The sequence below is a fragment of the Punica granatum genome, chromosome 5 (assembly GCF_007655135.1).
Source record: "Punica granatum isolate Tunisia-2019 chromosome 5, ASM765513v2, whole genome shotgun sequence".
Lineage (NCBI taxonomy): Eukaryota > Viridiplantae > Streptophyta > Magnoliopsida > Myrtales > Lythraceae > Punica > Punica granatum.
Window position 1 is genome coordinate 24,453,820 of NC_045131.1, and position 17,512 is coordinate 24,471,331.

The 17,512-nt window shown below is 35.9% G+C and overlaps 2 protein-coding genes and 1 long non-coding RNA gene across 4 annotated transcripts; 1 reads left to right on the forward strand and 2 right to left on the reverse strand.

The window, feature by feature from the left end:
* The first annotated feature begins 1,254 nt into the window (after window positions 1–1,254).
* On the forward strand, window positions 1,255–2,234 carry LOC116208873. Its single transcript, XR_004157148.1, has 3 exons — window positions 1,255–1,412; window positions 1,503–1,587; window positions 1,747–2,234. It is a non-coding gene; the product is annotated as an uncharacterized LOC116208873 (long non-coding RNA).
* A 2,997-nt stretch (window positions 2,235–5,231) lies between these two features.
* LOC116208870 (vesicle-associated protein 1-3-like) lies at window positions 5,232–7,961 on the reverse strand. The gene is made up of 8 exons (XM_031542439.1): window positions 7,779–7,961; window positions 7,526–7,596; window positions 7,306–7,387; window positions 6,758–6,873; window positions 6,498–6,659; window positions 6,309–6,350; window positions 5,948–6,025; window positions 5,232–5,645 (listed from the first exon to the last, which is right to left on the reverse strand). The coding sequence occupies exons 1-8, from the start codon at window positions 7,828–7,830 to the stop codon at window positions 5,523–5,525; spliced, it is 726 nt and encodes a 241-aa protein (XP_031398299.1). The 5' UTR covers window positions 7,831–7,961; the 3' UTR covers window positions 5,232–5,522.
* A 4,194-nt stretch (window positions 7,962–12,155) lies between these two features.
* On the reverse strand, window positions 12,156–16,327 carry LOC116206624 (axial regulator YABBY 1-like). Of its 2 annotated transcripts, none has more exons than XM_031539400.1 (7): window positions 15,985–16,327; window positions 15,613–15,783; window positions 15,248–15,371; window positions 13,911–13,959; window positions 13,723–13,798; window positions 12,612–12,686; window positions 12,156–12,481 (listed from the first exon to the last, which is right to left on the reverse strand). In XM_031539400.1, exons 1-7 carry the CDS (start codon window positions 16,093–16,095, stop codon window positions 12,407–12,409), a joined length of 681 nt encoding a protein of 226 aa, XP_031395260.1. In that variant the 5' UTR covers window positions 16,096–16,327; the 3' UTR covers window positions 12,156–12,406. The 2 variants fall into 2 exon arrangements, with proteins under 2 accessions (XP_031395260.1, XP_031395261.1); XM_031539401.1 differs by having other exon boundaries at window positions 12,156–12,475; window positions 15,985–16,324.
* Window positions 16,328–17,512: the final 1,185 nt, after the last annotated feature.

Here is a 17,512-nt window from a genome sequence, read left to right on the forward strand (position 1 = left end):
ATGTACTACCACCACTTAATGCCAACATTGCACAAGCTGAGAGTCCTCAGGTTGTTAGACTCCTCCTTGCTCCTTATACGAAATTCAATTATATTTTAATTCTCAGTCCTCGGGGGCACGGGCGTGAGCGGGATAAGTTCTCTAATATGAATTATCAACTGAACTTATCCCAAATTTCCAACAAGAACAAATAAATTAAATTATAGAAATATAAATTATATTTACTTGTGCCTTGACTATAGATAAAGTATATTGTTTATATCTTTTATCTTATTAGTTAAGTGAAAGTTGTAATAATATATGTGACTGGAAAAAAAAAACATTTATAATATATATGTGTGTGTGTGTAAACTCCGTTCTGGTTAATTTCCTTTAAGTCTTCTTTAACTAAAAAAACCCACACCAGACCCAAGTCCCAAATTTGAAGGGAAAACCCAAACAAATTCCTCAAGGCTTTTGATTTTCGATATTTTGGATCCATCTAAGTCAGTTGTTCCAAATTGCAAGAGCATTAATGAAAAAACTATTTACGTTGATTATGTTAAGTTGAATTTATTTTTGTAACTTTTCTTTATGATATTTTATTTTAATGAAAAATAAATTCAGAAAAAATACTTTAAAAGTAATATTTAAAATATTATATTTTTTCCATTTTTTTACTTTTAATTACTATAATATATTATTAACTCTATTTTAAAAGTTTTTATACTATTTTTAAATTAATTATCAACTTCCTATTATTCATACATATATCATATCATGAAAATAATATTTATGTTGATTATTTTAAGTTGAATTTACTTTTGTAACTTTTCTTTATGATATTTTATTTTAATGAAAAATAAATTCAGAGAAAAATATATCAACTAAAAATTCCTTTTTGAACTTTCTTTATGATATTTTATTTTAATGAAAATTTAATTCATAAAAAATATATCAACTAAAAATTACATTTTCAAATAAATTATTTAATCAAAAGAAAATGTAGTGTAGTGGTGCACGCGCTTATAATCTTGTCAGACGATATGTAATCTTGTCAACTTGGGGGAAGGTTTGTACTAGATCGGGTGATCCCAATATCTGAAGAAGCAAAAGTCAGCCCCAAAACCATGAAAAACCTCAAAAGGTGCTTCTCGATCCTTTTCTTGGATTCATTTCTTTATCCTTAAGCAAGTATGTGTTCTTGTTGGTTCTTAATTTCTCCGTTTCTTTGTGCTTCTTTTTTTTCTTGATGTGGCACCTGCAGGGTCAGAAACCTTACAGAGATTGTGGAGAAATGCCCAAGGCAATACTTTCCGGAACCGTTCAAGTGTCTAGATTTTTTATTCAACCGATAAGGACCTCCGAACCTGCCAGAGAACTCAACCACCTCATGGCTGACCAAATCGTGCTTGCATTGATTGTTGGCTTCAGTAAGCCACATTCTTCTTCTTCTTCATTCTTGTATATTTTCTATTTGTTCAGGGATCCCCAAATGTACCGTGGTTATTTCTATTGTGCAGGTAGGGTCTCCAAGGCTATCAACCACTGAAGGAAGGACGCCATCGCGAAAGCATCCTCTGTGACTGTGGAAATAGTCCGGAAGAGGTTAAAGATTTACTAATGGCCTTTTTCAATTTTCATATCGTTATATCACTATATTTCATTGCAGAAATAACAACTTGACCGCTTCCAAGTCAGGTTAGTACTATTCTAACGCCCAGTTCTTACGTTTACTCATTAAAATTACTCAATTCCTGCTCACAGGTATGGAGAGTAGGCGGGGCAGGCGACCGTGGAGCTGCTGGAAGCTGCACGGCATGCCGGAGAAGCAGCATGGGCGATCTTCAAGATCAGAAATGCAATATTTTCTGATGAGAAGCTGAACCCTGCAGCTTGTTGAGTTCTATTGCCATTTCATCCATCATTGTTTGAGTATTTCGCAAATCCACCTGGACTGTTCTGTAAGCAACAACCCAAATCGAGCAAGACTTTCCTCTCCGAGTTTAGGGAGGCCGCTAGACTAGATTTTACAAATCAATTTGGCAGTTATTTTCTTTCCTAGCCTGTGCTGAGGTCACAAGTAGCCACATCTTAATATGCTGGTAACCTTTTCGGCTACTCCGGTTTCTGATTCCGCTTGCCGCCACCAAGCTAATCAATGTCAACTCCCTTGTATCTTCTCCACATTTTCTCAGAGTGGTAGCTGTAAGGATTTCGTTACCCATTACAAGCTTGGCATTTCTGTGGTGGCATAATCCATGTTTTGTTGAGAACAGCATTTTCATTCAAACTTAGCTCTACTGTCTTTAGTTACTGCTATAATTGAATATGTTGATTTGCATAGGGACTCGGTCCTTACTGATGAAATACTGTAGTAGTAAAATCGGCTTCTATTCTACTACATGAGGATTTCGGTCCTGCTGCATCGTTCTTTTGATCCTTCAACGTCAGGAAATACTTCGAGAACTAGGGCTCATGAAGATGTCCAGTGGTGTATCATCAAATTGATCAAAGTGGAACATTGTATCAATCTTTCTATGTTGATGAACATGGGAAACTGTCAGTGATAATCGTCCACAAGAACGCTAACAATTTACACCTCTAAGTCGTCACAACAGTGGCTTTTTCCCATATATATGATCTGGAAAACACAGACAGAGTTTCTATGTATCAACAGTGACAAAAACTCCAGTAGCAATCAAATCACCTAATACTTTATGGCCCAGTTCTTCATTAAGTAGCTGGTCACAATACCCAGAAGATCGACAACTGCTGTAAAGAATGATGAGGTTTTTGGCCGGTTCTTGCTCATCGCCTCTCTTCTCAACAAATCCTGAGAAACAAACAAATGAGACGGGTAAACATGATGAAATATAAATGCATAATTAGAAGCCGCTTTCAGCAGCAACCCCAATAGAAAATGCGAGTAATTGAATCCAAACATCCAAGGTAACATGAGGAAACTTAATAGGGAGATTGTGCCTAGCATTTCCAATATGAAAGTCTTTGACGGCCGTTTGATGTTTCAGGGTGTATCCTAAGAATGAACAACAAATCATAGGATTGTCAGAATAAATGTCAGTGAAATCTCATGCAAGACAAACCAATTCCTGATGAAGCCTCCGATTTTGTTGCAAGCCTGTTGCTTTCTCCTACGTCAACTTGGAAAATACAGTCCATACCTGTAATATACAGAAGCTAACATTGATGAGGTATTGTAAAATCATACAGAATGTATGCAAGTATATAAGAGCCCCTAAAGCACACAGAATGCATTGAGAACTATATTTGGGTCCATCAAATCAACCTTTCCTCGGGCGCTTTCCATAGACAAAACAATAGAGTTCTCCAAACAAGCAAGTAATGCCTTGTTTGGTTTGTGAGTGTTATTTTAGAATCACAATTCTAACTTAACTTTACTCACTATAAAACAAAATAACTCATACAAAGTTAAAGTGTGGGTCATATTTATGCTACTTTTTTTTCACAACAATATAACATGATTCATACAAAGTCAAAGAATATGCTTCATTTATACAATTCTTTTTCAAAATCAAAATTTGATTTTAAAATCATACTATGAAACCAAACGCAACATAAATCTCAGTAAACCGTTAATTTGAAATTGCTCATTTACGAGTATTTACAAGCAGGGAGCATTTAAAGATAACGATACTTTTTCACAACATATATGTACCTCAGATGATTTTTTCTTCGACAGCTCAAACGTCTTTGAAGTATACAGCATAATCATATTATCATAACTAATTGGCAGGTAAGTTAACTATGAATCCATACTAAAATTTCCAATGGAGAAGGTAGGAAGAAAAAAAAAAAGAAGGGGTGAAATAATAAGAGCAGCCAATGACTAGCAACCAATAACTCACTGCATCAAATAGATTGGCAGATTTCTTGCCATTCTCTATTGCAGATGCCGGTGGGAAGTATCCTTCTTCAGGTACTTCAGGGACCGGAGAGGGAGGATTAGCAGGAATATAAATGACCCGCAATTTGAACTCTTTCGATAACCTTCCCATCCTCCATGTTGAACTACCTGGAGGCGCAGCAAAATGACAAATCATATCTGATACACAGAGGATGGTTAAAAATGACAGTAAAGCAAAAACGAAATGCTCAGAATATGTCACGGGGCCGTTTGGATTCAGAGTTAAAAGTTACTTTTATTTTGATTTTGATTTTGATTTTGATTGTGGAAAAAGACAAATGAGATGTGATTATAAATTTGACTTGGAAAACGTGTGTTTTTGTTGTGTAGTGTGTTGAGTTAAAGTTAAAGTTAAAATTTTTTAATTGGAAAATGTGTATTTTTGTTGTATACTGTGTTGAGTTAAAGTTAAAGTTAAAATCAATTATCTTTCAATCCAAACGGGGTCCGGTTTTGTATCTTTGGTAGTTTTGCACCACATGGAGCAATAACGTATCTGAACGAGAAACTTGTGCTTTGGTCTGCACATATCCGGAGGATGCCTCTTTCTGCGCCTGCATTGTGACTACAACGTATATTCCAGCACAAGATAATTTATGAGTGCAAGTATCTTCTGAATACCAAGATTTCCACTTATCCACGTTAAAACACAAAGTCACTCTGTCTGGCTTGTGGAAAAAGCAACGAAGAAATCAAGGGAGTGACTGAGGACCCTTTTTCTAAATTTAAAATAGAAGGTTCACCGTTGCTTTTAAAATTATATTGGAAAAGCAATGGAAGGAAAACAAGCACTCCTTTTATTCTCCAAATCAGAACACCGGAATTTCTCATTACAGATAGCATTTTTTTTTCAATGAACAGATATAATAGGGAATAGTAGATGGACATAACAACCACTCCTTGTGATCTCATTTCGCTTCGAGGAATAACAACCACTCCTTGTGATCTCATTTCGCTTTGAGCACTCCTTGTGATCTCTATCTCTCCGAACAAGCTCTAACCGGACAAAATTTCTACATTTGACCACACCATTTCAAACAAAGTAGTCAGCCTTCCATGATATGTTGTTTTCCAATCCTCCCTTATCCCACGCACGCATTCGTATCAAAATCAGGTGTCTGTAGATGGCGGCCTCCACCCCCCCGTCCAAGATCGCTGACAGCCTCAAATGGCACTGGCGACTCAAGCGGGTGAAGGCAGCCTATTATCACATAATCCACTTTTGCAAGAATATGGCCCAAAAGAACCTGAGGCAAACAGAGTTCTCGATACAGTGATTTCGCCAGATAATTCAGTCTGGTTGTATTCGAACCTGGCACACCTTCATTTTTTGATCCTTAAATGTCAGCAAATGCTTTCGTTGTGTCATCTCATTGACCAAAACAACGTTACATCAATCTTTCTATGTTGACGAACTTGAAACCAGGACGGCCCCCTTAGACAGACAAGATAAAGAATGACGCGCTTCCACCAATTATTCGTCATCGTCCACTAAGAGATACTTAACAATTTACATCTCTATGTCACAACTAATGGCTTCCCAAATGATGGACAAACGCAAGTGACGGAAAAAAGCCAGTAGAAATCCAATCAACTACGAGTTTATGGCCCACTTCTTCATTAAGTAGCCAGTCACAATACCCAGAAGACCAATGAATGCTGTAAAGAGTAATGACGTGTTTGATCGGTTCTTGCTCACTTCTCTTCTCAACAAATCCTGAGGAAGAAATGACACAGGTAAACAGAATCAAACAGGGGGAAAGCTAAATTTTTAAGACTAGATATCGTGGCCCACACTTTAAGACTATATACCATGGCCCATTGAGGAAAAGTTAGAAGCAAGTAACTGAATCCACACGTTTCGTGTAACATGAATGGGGAAGGGTAGTTGTCCCCATCATTTCCAATTTGAAAGTCGTAATGCACCGTTTAACGTTTCAAAGTGTATCACAAGAATCGACAACAGAATCATAGGATTGAAGGAATAAATAATTGGTGGAATCTTTTTGCAAGACAAACCAATTCCTGATGAAGCCTCTGATTTTGCTGCAAGGCTGCTGCTTTCTCCTCAGTCAACTTGGAAATTATGGTCCACGCCTATAGTATAATATCGAAGCTTACATTAATAAGGTAACATACAATCATATAGAATGTATGTATGAAGAACCCTAAAAGCATCAAGACAGAATGCATTGAGAATCTTAAGCGAGCGCATTAGGCCTACCTTTCCTCACGCACTTCCTAAAGACATTGTATGAGATTGTTTTCCAAATAAGCAGGTTGATCTCAGTAAACCGTTCATTTGAAATAGATCATATTACGAGTACTTATAAGCAGAGAGAATTCCACGATAAAGATATTATTTACAAGATAGATTTACCTCAGAAGATTTTTTCTTTGATATCTCAAATGACGTAGTTACCTGAAATATACAGAATAATCATAGAATCATAACTAATTAGCAGTTAAGACAACTATGAGCCCCTTCTAAATATTTCCAATGGTAAAGGTAGGAAAAAGAAGGGCTGAAATAATAGCAGAAGGTTATGAACAGCAACCAATAACTCACTGCATCAAATAGATTGGCAGATTTCTTGCCATTCTCTATTGCAGATGCTGTTGGGGAGTATCCTTCTTCTGGTTCCTCGGGGACTGGAGAGGGAGGATTAGCAGGAATATAAATGACCAGCAATTTGAACTCTTCAAGAGCCCTCCCATCCTCCATGTTAAACTGCATGGAGGCAGAGCAGACGACAAATCATAACGGAAAATAGATTTTACACACTCAGGATCACTAAAACGATAATAAAGCAAAAAAGAAATTCGCACAATATCAGGTTTTATATCTTTAGTAGTTGCACCATATGGAGCAGGAACGCTCTGAATGAGAAACTTGTCCTTAGTCTGCATATCTGGGGGCACCTCTTTTTGCGCCTGCATCGTGACTACAATGTATGTGCCAGCACAAGAAAATTAATATATACATGCAAGTATCGTATGAATACAAAGATTTCCACTTATCCATATTGACACACGAAGCAACTTGTCAGACTTGTGGAAGAAAACAACCAAGAAATGAGAGAAGGACCCTTTTTCTAATTTGAAATGAGAGAAGTCATCGTTGCTTTTAAAAGTTATATTGGGAAAGCGAAGGAAGTAAGACCGAGGACTCCTCAGTATTCTCCACATCAGAACACATGCATTTCTCATTACAGAGAAGTAAGGTTGTTCTGTTTTCCATGAACAAACATTATTCATTTCTATCTCTAAGTATGAGCTCTAACCATCAAAGCTGACAAAATTTCGACATATGACCACACTATTTCAAATGTTTTTGCCTGAATCCATATCCAAAAAAACCGTGGATCGAAAATTACCAGTGACATTGCACGTATCCCCTGGCAGAATAACGGCCATATTAGGGCGGACACAGTACTTCTTCGGGTTGGTAGTCTTCACCTGTTTCATTCACAATTCCATCCAAATTATACACGTACTCAAAACCCAACATGAAAATTACACCAGAAATCAAAGCAGGAGAATAGGGGGGTGGGTCGGGTGGAGACGGGGTGGAAGAAATAGAAATAGAAAGAAAACCTTGAAAGCTACGTATTTGTCCGTCTTGTTGGTGAGTTGCATAGAGCATGAACTCTGCTTCCCCAGTTCAACTTTTTCCGACCACAAGCCAACAAAAACCACCACGGGATAGATCGTATCAGCAAACAGTGCCCAAAACAGCAGCAGCGAGAAGAAAACCGATTCGGTCGCGAAACAGGATATCCACAGGATCCAGAAATAGCAATTCAACAGCGAACGTACTACAGAGAGAGACGTCAATGGAGGAACTTACAGGGGAATTTGAGGTCTCTGGGATGAATGTTGAGGAGACCACCGGTGCCCATGGCCGAATTGAGAGATTCAGACGAAGGGGACGGTTCCTAGTTAGAGTTTTCCTAGGGTTTTGGGTGGAAGCAGCAGAGACTTCAGCATCGGAAACGAAGATGGAAAATCAAATCAGAGGAAAATATACAATTTAAGAAAACAATTTATCAATTTAAAATTAAGGAAAAAAAATTAAGACAGGAATTAGAGTCATAATTCGGCTGTGATCGAGCGCTGACGTGGGGAGAGTGGACTTTGACCATGGAATCTTTTAGAGGCCGGGGCCCAGAATCCCGCGGCCGCCGCTATTTTGAGATTAATCGGACGGTAGAGGAGCAGTTGGTGACGGTTGTTATATGACAGCGGGTATCAATACAAAAGCCCAGCCACTTTACCCCTATTTTTTATTAAAAGGAATTTGACCAGCCATCTTATACGTATTTTAGGCTAAGAAAAATGTCGAATTTCGCCTACGCGTGATTAATCTCATCAACCCGGGCATCAATCGCTCCCGGTCCTTGATTGACCCTTGAAGAACCTAAGTCGAGAGGAAGAGCAAGTGGCATCGACCGAGGTTATTTAATTACCTTAATCTGACAACCGATTGATCTTCAATTAATAGTTCGATTGTAGAAGTTGACTATGCTAGCCATGGTACAAGAAAGTTTTAAATGTAATGGCTCTAACACGTAACAGTATTACAAATTAATAAGGATTCATCATTTTTTCTTGATATTCATAAACATTAAAAAAATTTACTATTGATAAAATTAAATATTTTTGTATATCTAATGACATAGTGCCACGTGATATACCATTGTACTTAGTACCTTCTCAGGACTGGTAAAGCAATTGACTGGGGTAGAAGGAGGTCTAACAAATTTTTTAGAAAGTTGTGGAGCTTGACTAACTCAAGTTGAAGTACAGGGATCCAGTGATAAGTTTTTGAATTCGAGGGTCTACATGTGATATTTTAACAAAACTGCATAAAGCGGCTAGAGGTAGACCTGGGCCTCACGAAATCTCATTTTCCTTATAACAAGGGGCACTTGTGCGGGTGCGTAAGGAAAATAATAAAAGTGTGTGATTCGTTTTTTTTTTTTCCAACTTTCTCTTTTAAGAAAACTTTTAAAGTTATTTGTGATTTACAACATAAAAATAAACTGCCGTAATTTTAGTAAAATGTAACTAATTTAATTTTAAACCAAAAAATTTAAAGAGTTTTAGACTTTAAAGTTATCAAGATGGGATTTCACATCACATCAACTTAGGATTAATATAGGATAACTACTTAATTAATTGATTTTGGAAAAACTTAAATATAATTTATCGCATTATACATTTTATAGTCATGTTCTTTAATTAATATATACATATATATATATGATGCAATGTAATATACTTCGGTTGGAAGAAAATAATCGTAAAGATAATTTATTCATATATTTGTTTGTCAAAGTTTATATTAAAATAAAATAACTTCTTTTGCTTTAAGTATTAGAGTTGGAAAAAAAAAGTCAAAATTATGTCCAGGGTTAAATCTATTCAGTGTGAAATTACACATTTCTCAAAATTCATTTGTTCTATGTGCCTGATTTTCTTAGTAATAAATTTATGTTTTGGTTGAAAAAATGTTTAAATTCCAAGAGTACAATCTTTTGTGAAAAATATTCCAATTTCAGTATATTACTTATTCAAATTTCAAATTTGAAAGGATTTTCTTTAAGGCTTATTACTATGTGGAGATTCTTTACTCTTATATCGTAATCTTAATTTCTTCTAAAAACACAAGTATTCATGGTTTTTTACATTGAAATTGAGGATTAAAATGAGCAAAATAAAAACTTTATTTACTTGTTTTATGTAAGATAACTTTTCAAGTTCAGAGTATCATAATTGAAAATATATATATATATAGTGATATATTTATTTTACAATATAGTGAGTGGTAATTGCTTTTATTTTTATAAACACTTTTGTATTATAAGAAGTTAAGCTGATATAGATTTGTAGATAATACCGCTGTAAAATAACTCACCGATATGCTAATAGAGGACGTCTAACTTAATTTTAAAAACGTTGTGGAGCTTGATTATTTAAAGTTAAATTACAGGAATTTACTGAAAATATTTAGAATTTAAGGGTCTACGTGCCCTTTTAACGTTAACTAGATTATGCGTCCGCGCTACGCGCGGTTATTATAATTATGATCTCATAAATGATTATGTTAATAGAAATATCAAAGTCAAATATTTTATGTTAATTAAGGTGAGAACAATTTGACCATGTTAATCGATAATGGTGAGGACGTATTGCAAAAGAACGGGAAATAAGGAAAAAAAACAGTTAAAAGAAACAATTAGTTCTCAAGCAGCGGTAAATTATCCGTGAAATAAAACATTTTAAAAAAATGTGCGCATTTACCTTGCGCTTTTCAACTTTTACCTGTTTATAAAAGTTTGAGTCACTCTTTAACTCACCCTTTGCTTGTGCCCGAATGATTCCTTCTTCCCTTCTTCGTCCTCTGATGACCCAAAGCGCGAAAATCCTTTCCCAACCCTCCCATCATCATCAAACACCCCTATTTTCTTTTTTTTATTTATATATCACATTTTATTTTTCTTTTCCTTTAGCCTTTTTAATTATTTTCTCGAATTAATTGTTCAGCTTTTATTAAAAAAAGGTGCCGAATTAATTGGACAGAAACTTTAAACCAATATATGGACCTAAATGAGAAAGCAAGGCCCATCTATAAATTGGGCCACGGAAACCAACATCCAACCCATTAGAATTAAACCCGGTTTCAATTTATTTTTTAATAAATATTTCTATTTTCCACTGCGGCCTAAAATTACTCTAAACAAGAAACATGTATTTGATATTAGTCTATAAGGCGGTAATTTTTATTAATTTTTGTATAAGTGAAAATAAATAATGAAATCATATGACATAAATAATTATAAATTAAAAAATACGCATGTACTTTGTGGATATATTAAACACTTCATGGTATTTATATTTTTGCCTGTAAATATTGCATAAGATTTTCTTCATGGAAGTGGTGTCAAAAACCAATCATAATTGCCGTTATATCTTCTTATCTTTAACTAACACAAATTTAAAAGAACTATTTGAAAATGTTTATAGTGAAGAAGTATGATTAGAAAAGCTGAAACTGAAATAAACCGAACTCTTTTGCCACAAAAATGAAGATAACCGTCCATCTATAACCTCTGACTGCGCTGGATCCATCCATTCGCTCCCTGCTGTTATCTTACATCTGATCTCAATTTAGATTGGCAGCCTAATTCAACTCCTTCCCCAAATAGGCAATGTTCCCTGAGTACCCTCGACAATCGTGATTTCGAGGCCAATCATACCGGGGCAGTTTGATGCTCTTCTCTCCTTTTGCTCGTCCAGCAGTCTGATCTTCTTCCAATGCTAAATTGTAACTCTTGGAAATTGACTTCTTCAATGAGCCCTTATTGTTTGAGAGCCACTGAATTGTGCTGTTGAATTTTAGTGTTGGATCATTTAGGATTTCCGTGATCTATGATAGGGTCTATCTATTTGCTTGGGAGTTGTTTTAACTTTTTCTCCAGACTCATGGCTCGACATCAACAAAATTAGATGAAAGCCCCGAGCATATGTGCAACATAGAGTTTTTTTTATTAAAAATAAAATTAAAAAAAGTACTCATGAGTCATGACCACCATTACTGGAAATGATATATATGCAACATAATGTGGATTATTTATTGTGAGTAATATATAGGAATCTCTGTTAATGTCTGTGGTTAGAGAGAGTATGCTAATGTTTTCTTTTTCAGCAAGGGGGCTCTGGCCTTTGTTTTATATTTTATATGTACTTTTCTATTAATGAAAGAACATCACTTATCACAAATAAAGCTAAGAGATGCGGAAAAACTTCAAGATCAGCAATTACGCCAAAATTAATCAATTCATCATGCACAACATCATAATAAATTAAAGAATTATAGAAACGCTTTCAAAGAGAAGGATCACAATGGGAAACCAAAATCACTGATATGAAAATGCATCAATTATAATAGAGGAGAACTGAAGAAACCCAGAGATGGGGGAGCATGTGATTTTATGATTCAAGAAAAATTATCCGATAGATTTGAGGGGCAAAAAAAAGTGATAGCTTGTGATTGCTGTGTCACTTACACTTTTATTTTAGTTTATCTGAAAATATATAAGGTGTATGATGAATCGTACTTCAAAGCCACTTAAATATACTAAAAAATATGATGAAATTATCTTCATTGTATTAGACTTATGGACTTCTTTTGTAAGTTGAAAAAAATATGATAACACCCACATGCATATAACTATAGTAGAATTTTCCATATACTTCAGACCACTATTCCATCACCGCACCATACAAAACATAAGCCCGAGATGATTCATTCCGCCAATATCATTTTAAAGGAATGAGCTCAAGTCGTAATTCACATTTTTCTGCCAGAATAACTAAGATGCAAATACATGTAGATCAGGATAGAGAGAGGGAGAGGATAGAGGGAAGACTAATGAAACCGTTCAAAACGAACTAATTATAATATCCAGCTCATTAGTAGGGGGAGACACCCAAATTCGCAGGAGCGAAAAGCCCGTCTTTTCTCAGCATGTCCTCTCCTTCCTGCAGCTCCATTGATCCATGAAGAAACAGAATTTGTTAGGGTTTTCGTAGATATTTTGTTAGGCAAAAATAGACAGAGCAAAGATGAGATGACAGTAATGGTTCTGGCTGGTTAGGGTTAGGGTTAGGGCCTTACCTGCTGGCACATGGTAGGTTTCTTCACGGACTGCTCAGGCATAAGTCCGAAATGGATATGAGGGAAGTGGGCCCACTGAAAGAAACAATACACACGTACAAACCAAAGTCAGAACCATTGAAACCAAACAACCACTTTTATCAAAATAATTCGGGGGATAAAAAAAATATAAAAAGAAAAACACAACCATCTCGAGTTAAAGTTTGGTCATTGTTGTTTTATATGAGAAATGATAAGTACATTTACGACAACTATCTTTAGTTGTTTAAGATAGCATCAATAATCAAGTAAAGTAAAAAGGGAAAAATAAATTTTTACCTGTAAATTTGACCTGAGTCAATTTTGGTCTTACAAGTTTTAAAAGTGTCGAATCAGTTCTATATATTTTCTCGGTAAGACACTTTTGGTATGTTTCATAATTAGCCGTGACGGTGCTGCTAATATGGATTTGACACAATTAATTTTGTCCACTTGACAATTTCTAATTGGCTGAAATTTTTAAAATTTAAAAGAAAAATAATAAAATAAATTTTTAATTAAGAAAAAAAGAAGGGGACCAGATCGGGAACTCCCCTCCCAATCACCCCTCCCTCCCCGGGACCTCGGCAGAAGGAAGGGAGGGGCCGCCGGAAGGCAAGCCTTAGATCTAATCCCTTTACCTTTTTTTTAGTAATTTACATATTTTTTATTTTTTATTTTATTTTAATTTTTAAACTTTTTAGCCAATTAGAAATTGACACGTGAACAAATTAACCACGTTAAGTCCACATTAGAAACTTTGTTAGGGCCGATTACGGAATTGATTAAAAGTGTCTTACGGAGTAAATATATAGGATGGATTCGGTACTTTTAAAAAACTTATAGAATCAAAATTGACTGAATGTCAAATTTATAATATAAAAAATGCATCTTTCCCGAATTTAAAACTAAAGCATCTTGAAAAGATTATTCGATTGAGAAAATCCGACATGCATATATATAGATATATAACATGACTGAGTATGCTTTGCCACTTTCTTTTTCTTTCTGACTTATACGAGCGAATCCACGCACGCAGCGCAATAATTTTAGTGTTTTTGGATTTCTCAACCATGAAGTTACTGAAACTCACATTCTTTGCAGCGGCACTAAATGCTTCCCGGTGGCTAATATCGGGATTTTGAGCTTTGATGCGTTGGATTTCTTCCCTGCCAATTGAGAATTACAGATAATTAATAAACGGTAATGATGGCACTTAGTTGATTTGTTTTTGTTATATAAACTAATTCTTTCAAGCAAATTTTAATTATAAGGGCTTACTTGATGAAGCGGTTGTAGGCTGATGGGACTCTCTGCCTCTTCTCGGGTGCTGGAAATTGAGCAGACAAACAAAAAGACACAGACAACAGAAAGACAAATTAAAATTCACTCGTTATTTGTCGTCCCTAGCAGCGTAGCTCTTCTTCTTCTTCTTTTCTTTTAAATAAAAATATATGATATTTTTCAATCTTTTTGGAATTCATTCACTCTCCCTCTCTCTCTCTCCACTCTCCATATCTCAACCCTCAATCATCACATCATCATGATCCATCGATTTATCCTATCTCCCGAGCACTTCCCTATCCACTCGATTTGCGGGGGAGAAATCCCCACTCATTCTCTCTCCCCTTCGGATAACCCCACACATTTATCATCCATCAACCTTTCAGAAATAGAGGGAAAAAAAAAAGAAATATAAAATTTAATCAATTTATTTTATGTATGTATCCGGCAATTCGAGAGATCGATTACTAAACTTTTTTCTGTAGTTCATGAATAAAATAAAAATAAAATCAGAAAGAATAAGAACGACAAACTGAAACTTTATTAAAACTTAGTTTTCGTTTCCCCTTGGTTCTAATTTTCTGAATAACCTCAAGCCGAAAAGCATTTCTAACAACCAACTCCAAATAATTAGACTCCATTTGTTTGCTTTTGGCACTTGAAATGATGGCAGCTCTGATTACCAGCTAGCTAGCTGGACAAATGCATAATCTGAGATGAATATCTATGAACAAATGCATGCTATTCACTCATTAAAAGGCAAATGTAACCTTTTAATATTTCGTCGACATTCGACAACCAAAGAGAACATAAATATGCTCTCGAATCTTTTAGGTAGGTAGTGGCGAGCAAAATGCAGAATGCTAAAAAATCTGAGCTTTTGAAGCTTTTTAGACTTATATATATGTAGTAATATTAGGTTAACTACAGTAATGAACTATGGAGCTAGTTCATCTGTTTAACCCTTACAGAGTAATTAACAGAAACCACACGAAGATCAAATTTGAAAAAAAGTGCAAGTCCCCCCAGTGAAGCAAAAACAAAAACCCCCCATATAATTTATAATTAAGAACCCTAATTAGTAAAATTGTTTGCTGTTTTCGTTGTCTAGATGAGACAGCAAATGCTGAAGATCTTGAGATGACGAAACAGTAGGCGAAGATCTGTTGTTGCTCGACTTAAACACTAAACAGTCAAAAGCAATGAGCCTTGAATTCGTCGGGTTCACTCCACGAAAGACAACTTTCTCAGTATTACTATCTATTTCTCACAAAATAACAACTAAAAAAGGAATTGGAAGAAAAAAGCCATAAATAATGAGAATTGACACTCACGCCGGTTCACTAGGGCAGGCCGAGGGATCGGTTCACTCCCTCCATGAAGCTGCAGTACAGACTCGGCCGGGTTCGGGAAGTGATGATTCATCAGCACTGTTGGCGGCACATTTCGTATCTCCTCCTGTCACAGAAATTACCCAAAAGTCCAACACAAAAAAGAAAAATATATCTCAGAATCTGCTCTTATATTGAGCTCGATTGGACCGCTTAACCAAAAAATAATAATTGGACATAGTATATATTAAGTGTTAGAATCAAATGGTTTTTGAGATCCTCGGAACTGAAAAAGAGATGATGCCAAAACTTATTGAGAAACCCTAACCGCTACTTGGGTCTCATGTTGGAGTGGAGTCGTAACGTACCAAAAGATTATGAGGAGCGAAGAAAGTATGGCCAAGCTGCTGAAGTTGAGTGGCAGCGGTGGCGGCTGGGGACGGGAGCAGCAGGCCACGCATGTTGACCGAGAGGAGATTGGCACAGTGCCCGCATCGCACTGTCACGGTCTTGAACAGGCTACTGCACGGAACGCTCACCTGTGCGACAACAAATGTATTCAATCGACACGAAAACAAGGGAAACGAGAGCACACACTTGAGCAAGGAGGAGAAGAATGATACATAATGCTAAAGGGGCATGTAAGTATGTCTATATATGTATGTAAAGAAGGGAGACAAAATTGTTGAGAGAGAGAGAGAGAGAGATGAGAAGGGGACAGTGGGAGTATGGTTAGTTACAGCAAGGACAGTGTCACAAAAGTTGCAATGGACATAACGGAGCTGATCGGTGGGGGAGAGGTGGTCCGGTGACAAGGAAGATGATGATGAGGAGGAGGACGACGACATCATGCTTCCTTCCTTTGATATTGTTTCCTTTCTCTCTTCTCTCTCTTCTCTTTTGTTTTTTGATTTGATTGATAGATTGATGACCCAACAGATTGTAGGAGAGAATTGAGAGAACAATGGCTTAACTTAACCGCCTTTTAGATCCGGTCTCTCCTCTTCCTCTCTCTCTCCCCTCCGTTTTCTTTTTTTCTATTTTATTTTTGTCCCTCCCCTTGATTTCGAAATTGTCTGATTGTTGTAGCATGAGAGATGGAACCATGGAAGATATAGAGAAAGGGGATGTGATGCAGTGACACGCATTCTTACGTGAAAGAAATATATTAGGATTTCGATTTTTGCTTGCAGTGTAACTTCTCATACTTTTTAATGCAGTTTTTTTTCCTTTATTAAATCTGTGGGCATTTCTTATAGCCGACAAAAGAAGTGCAAATTGTAGAGAGGGACAAAACCTGCAAAGAACCGTCCAATGTATATCCACTTTACATATTTATGTAAGTATATTTTCCATTTAATAATCAACTATCGTATAGTCGATGTAGCTTGCACATGCACAAGATGTGTTTCAGCCAAGGACTAGCCTAAATGAGTTGACAATGGCATGTTGCATTAGACATATGATAAAGTTATCAGGTCGTCTTAATGTATGGAGAGAAAAAGTTAAGTTTTTTTTTTTCATTCTTTCTATTCGGGTTTTGAATCCCTGTTCTAGTTAAGTAGTAGGTTCCAATTAGACATCCGATCGAGATATAGCTCATGCTTAATTGCTAAGGTAAGCATAAGTACTTACAATGAGCCTTGTCTTTTGATTAATTTTTAGTACGTATTTAAACTTTGGTAAAAGAATTAATGACGCTGAAAAGCACACTACCGTACTTTCTGTTTTTTGATTAGTAGTTGAAAGGGGTTAAAAAAAATTGTATGGTACACTTTTTTTTCGGTTTTAGTTGAGGTCCGTGTGCCTATGTACGATATACTTTTGCTTTTCTGAGACTTCGCATGAAGGCCCGAAATCGGCCAAGTTGACAAAGTAAGCTTCATGCTCGAAGGTTTGTGTGAAATTTTAGAGGGTTTACTTCCGATAAATTTCTTTTTTTGGAATTACGAGAAAGATTTGTGGGCTTAACAATGGACTTTTCATTTTTATTTCCTGAATTTCTAACTTAGTTTTATGAAAGGTGATGTTGGTCATATAAGATTTTGGGAAAAAGTACAAAAAGTCCCCTTGTGACTTGAGCTTGGGATAAATTGAACAATGTGATATTTTGAGGGATAAATAACACCCTATGTTTCACTTGTGAGATATAATGGACCTCACCGTTAGTTTTTTCGTAACTTTTACTCCTCAAACTTTTTTTTTGTCATATTACCTCAAATTTTTTACTTTTTGCAATTTGATCCTAAAATTCGAAAAAAAAAAAGA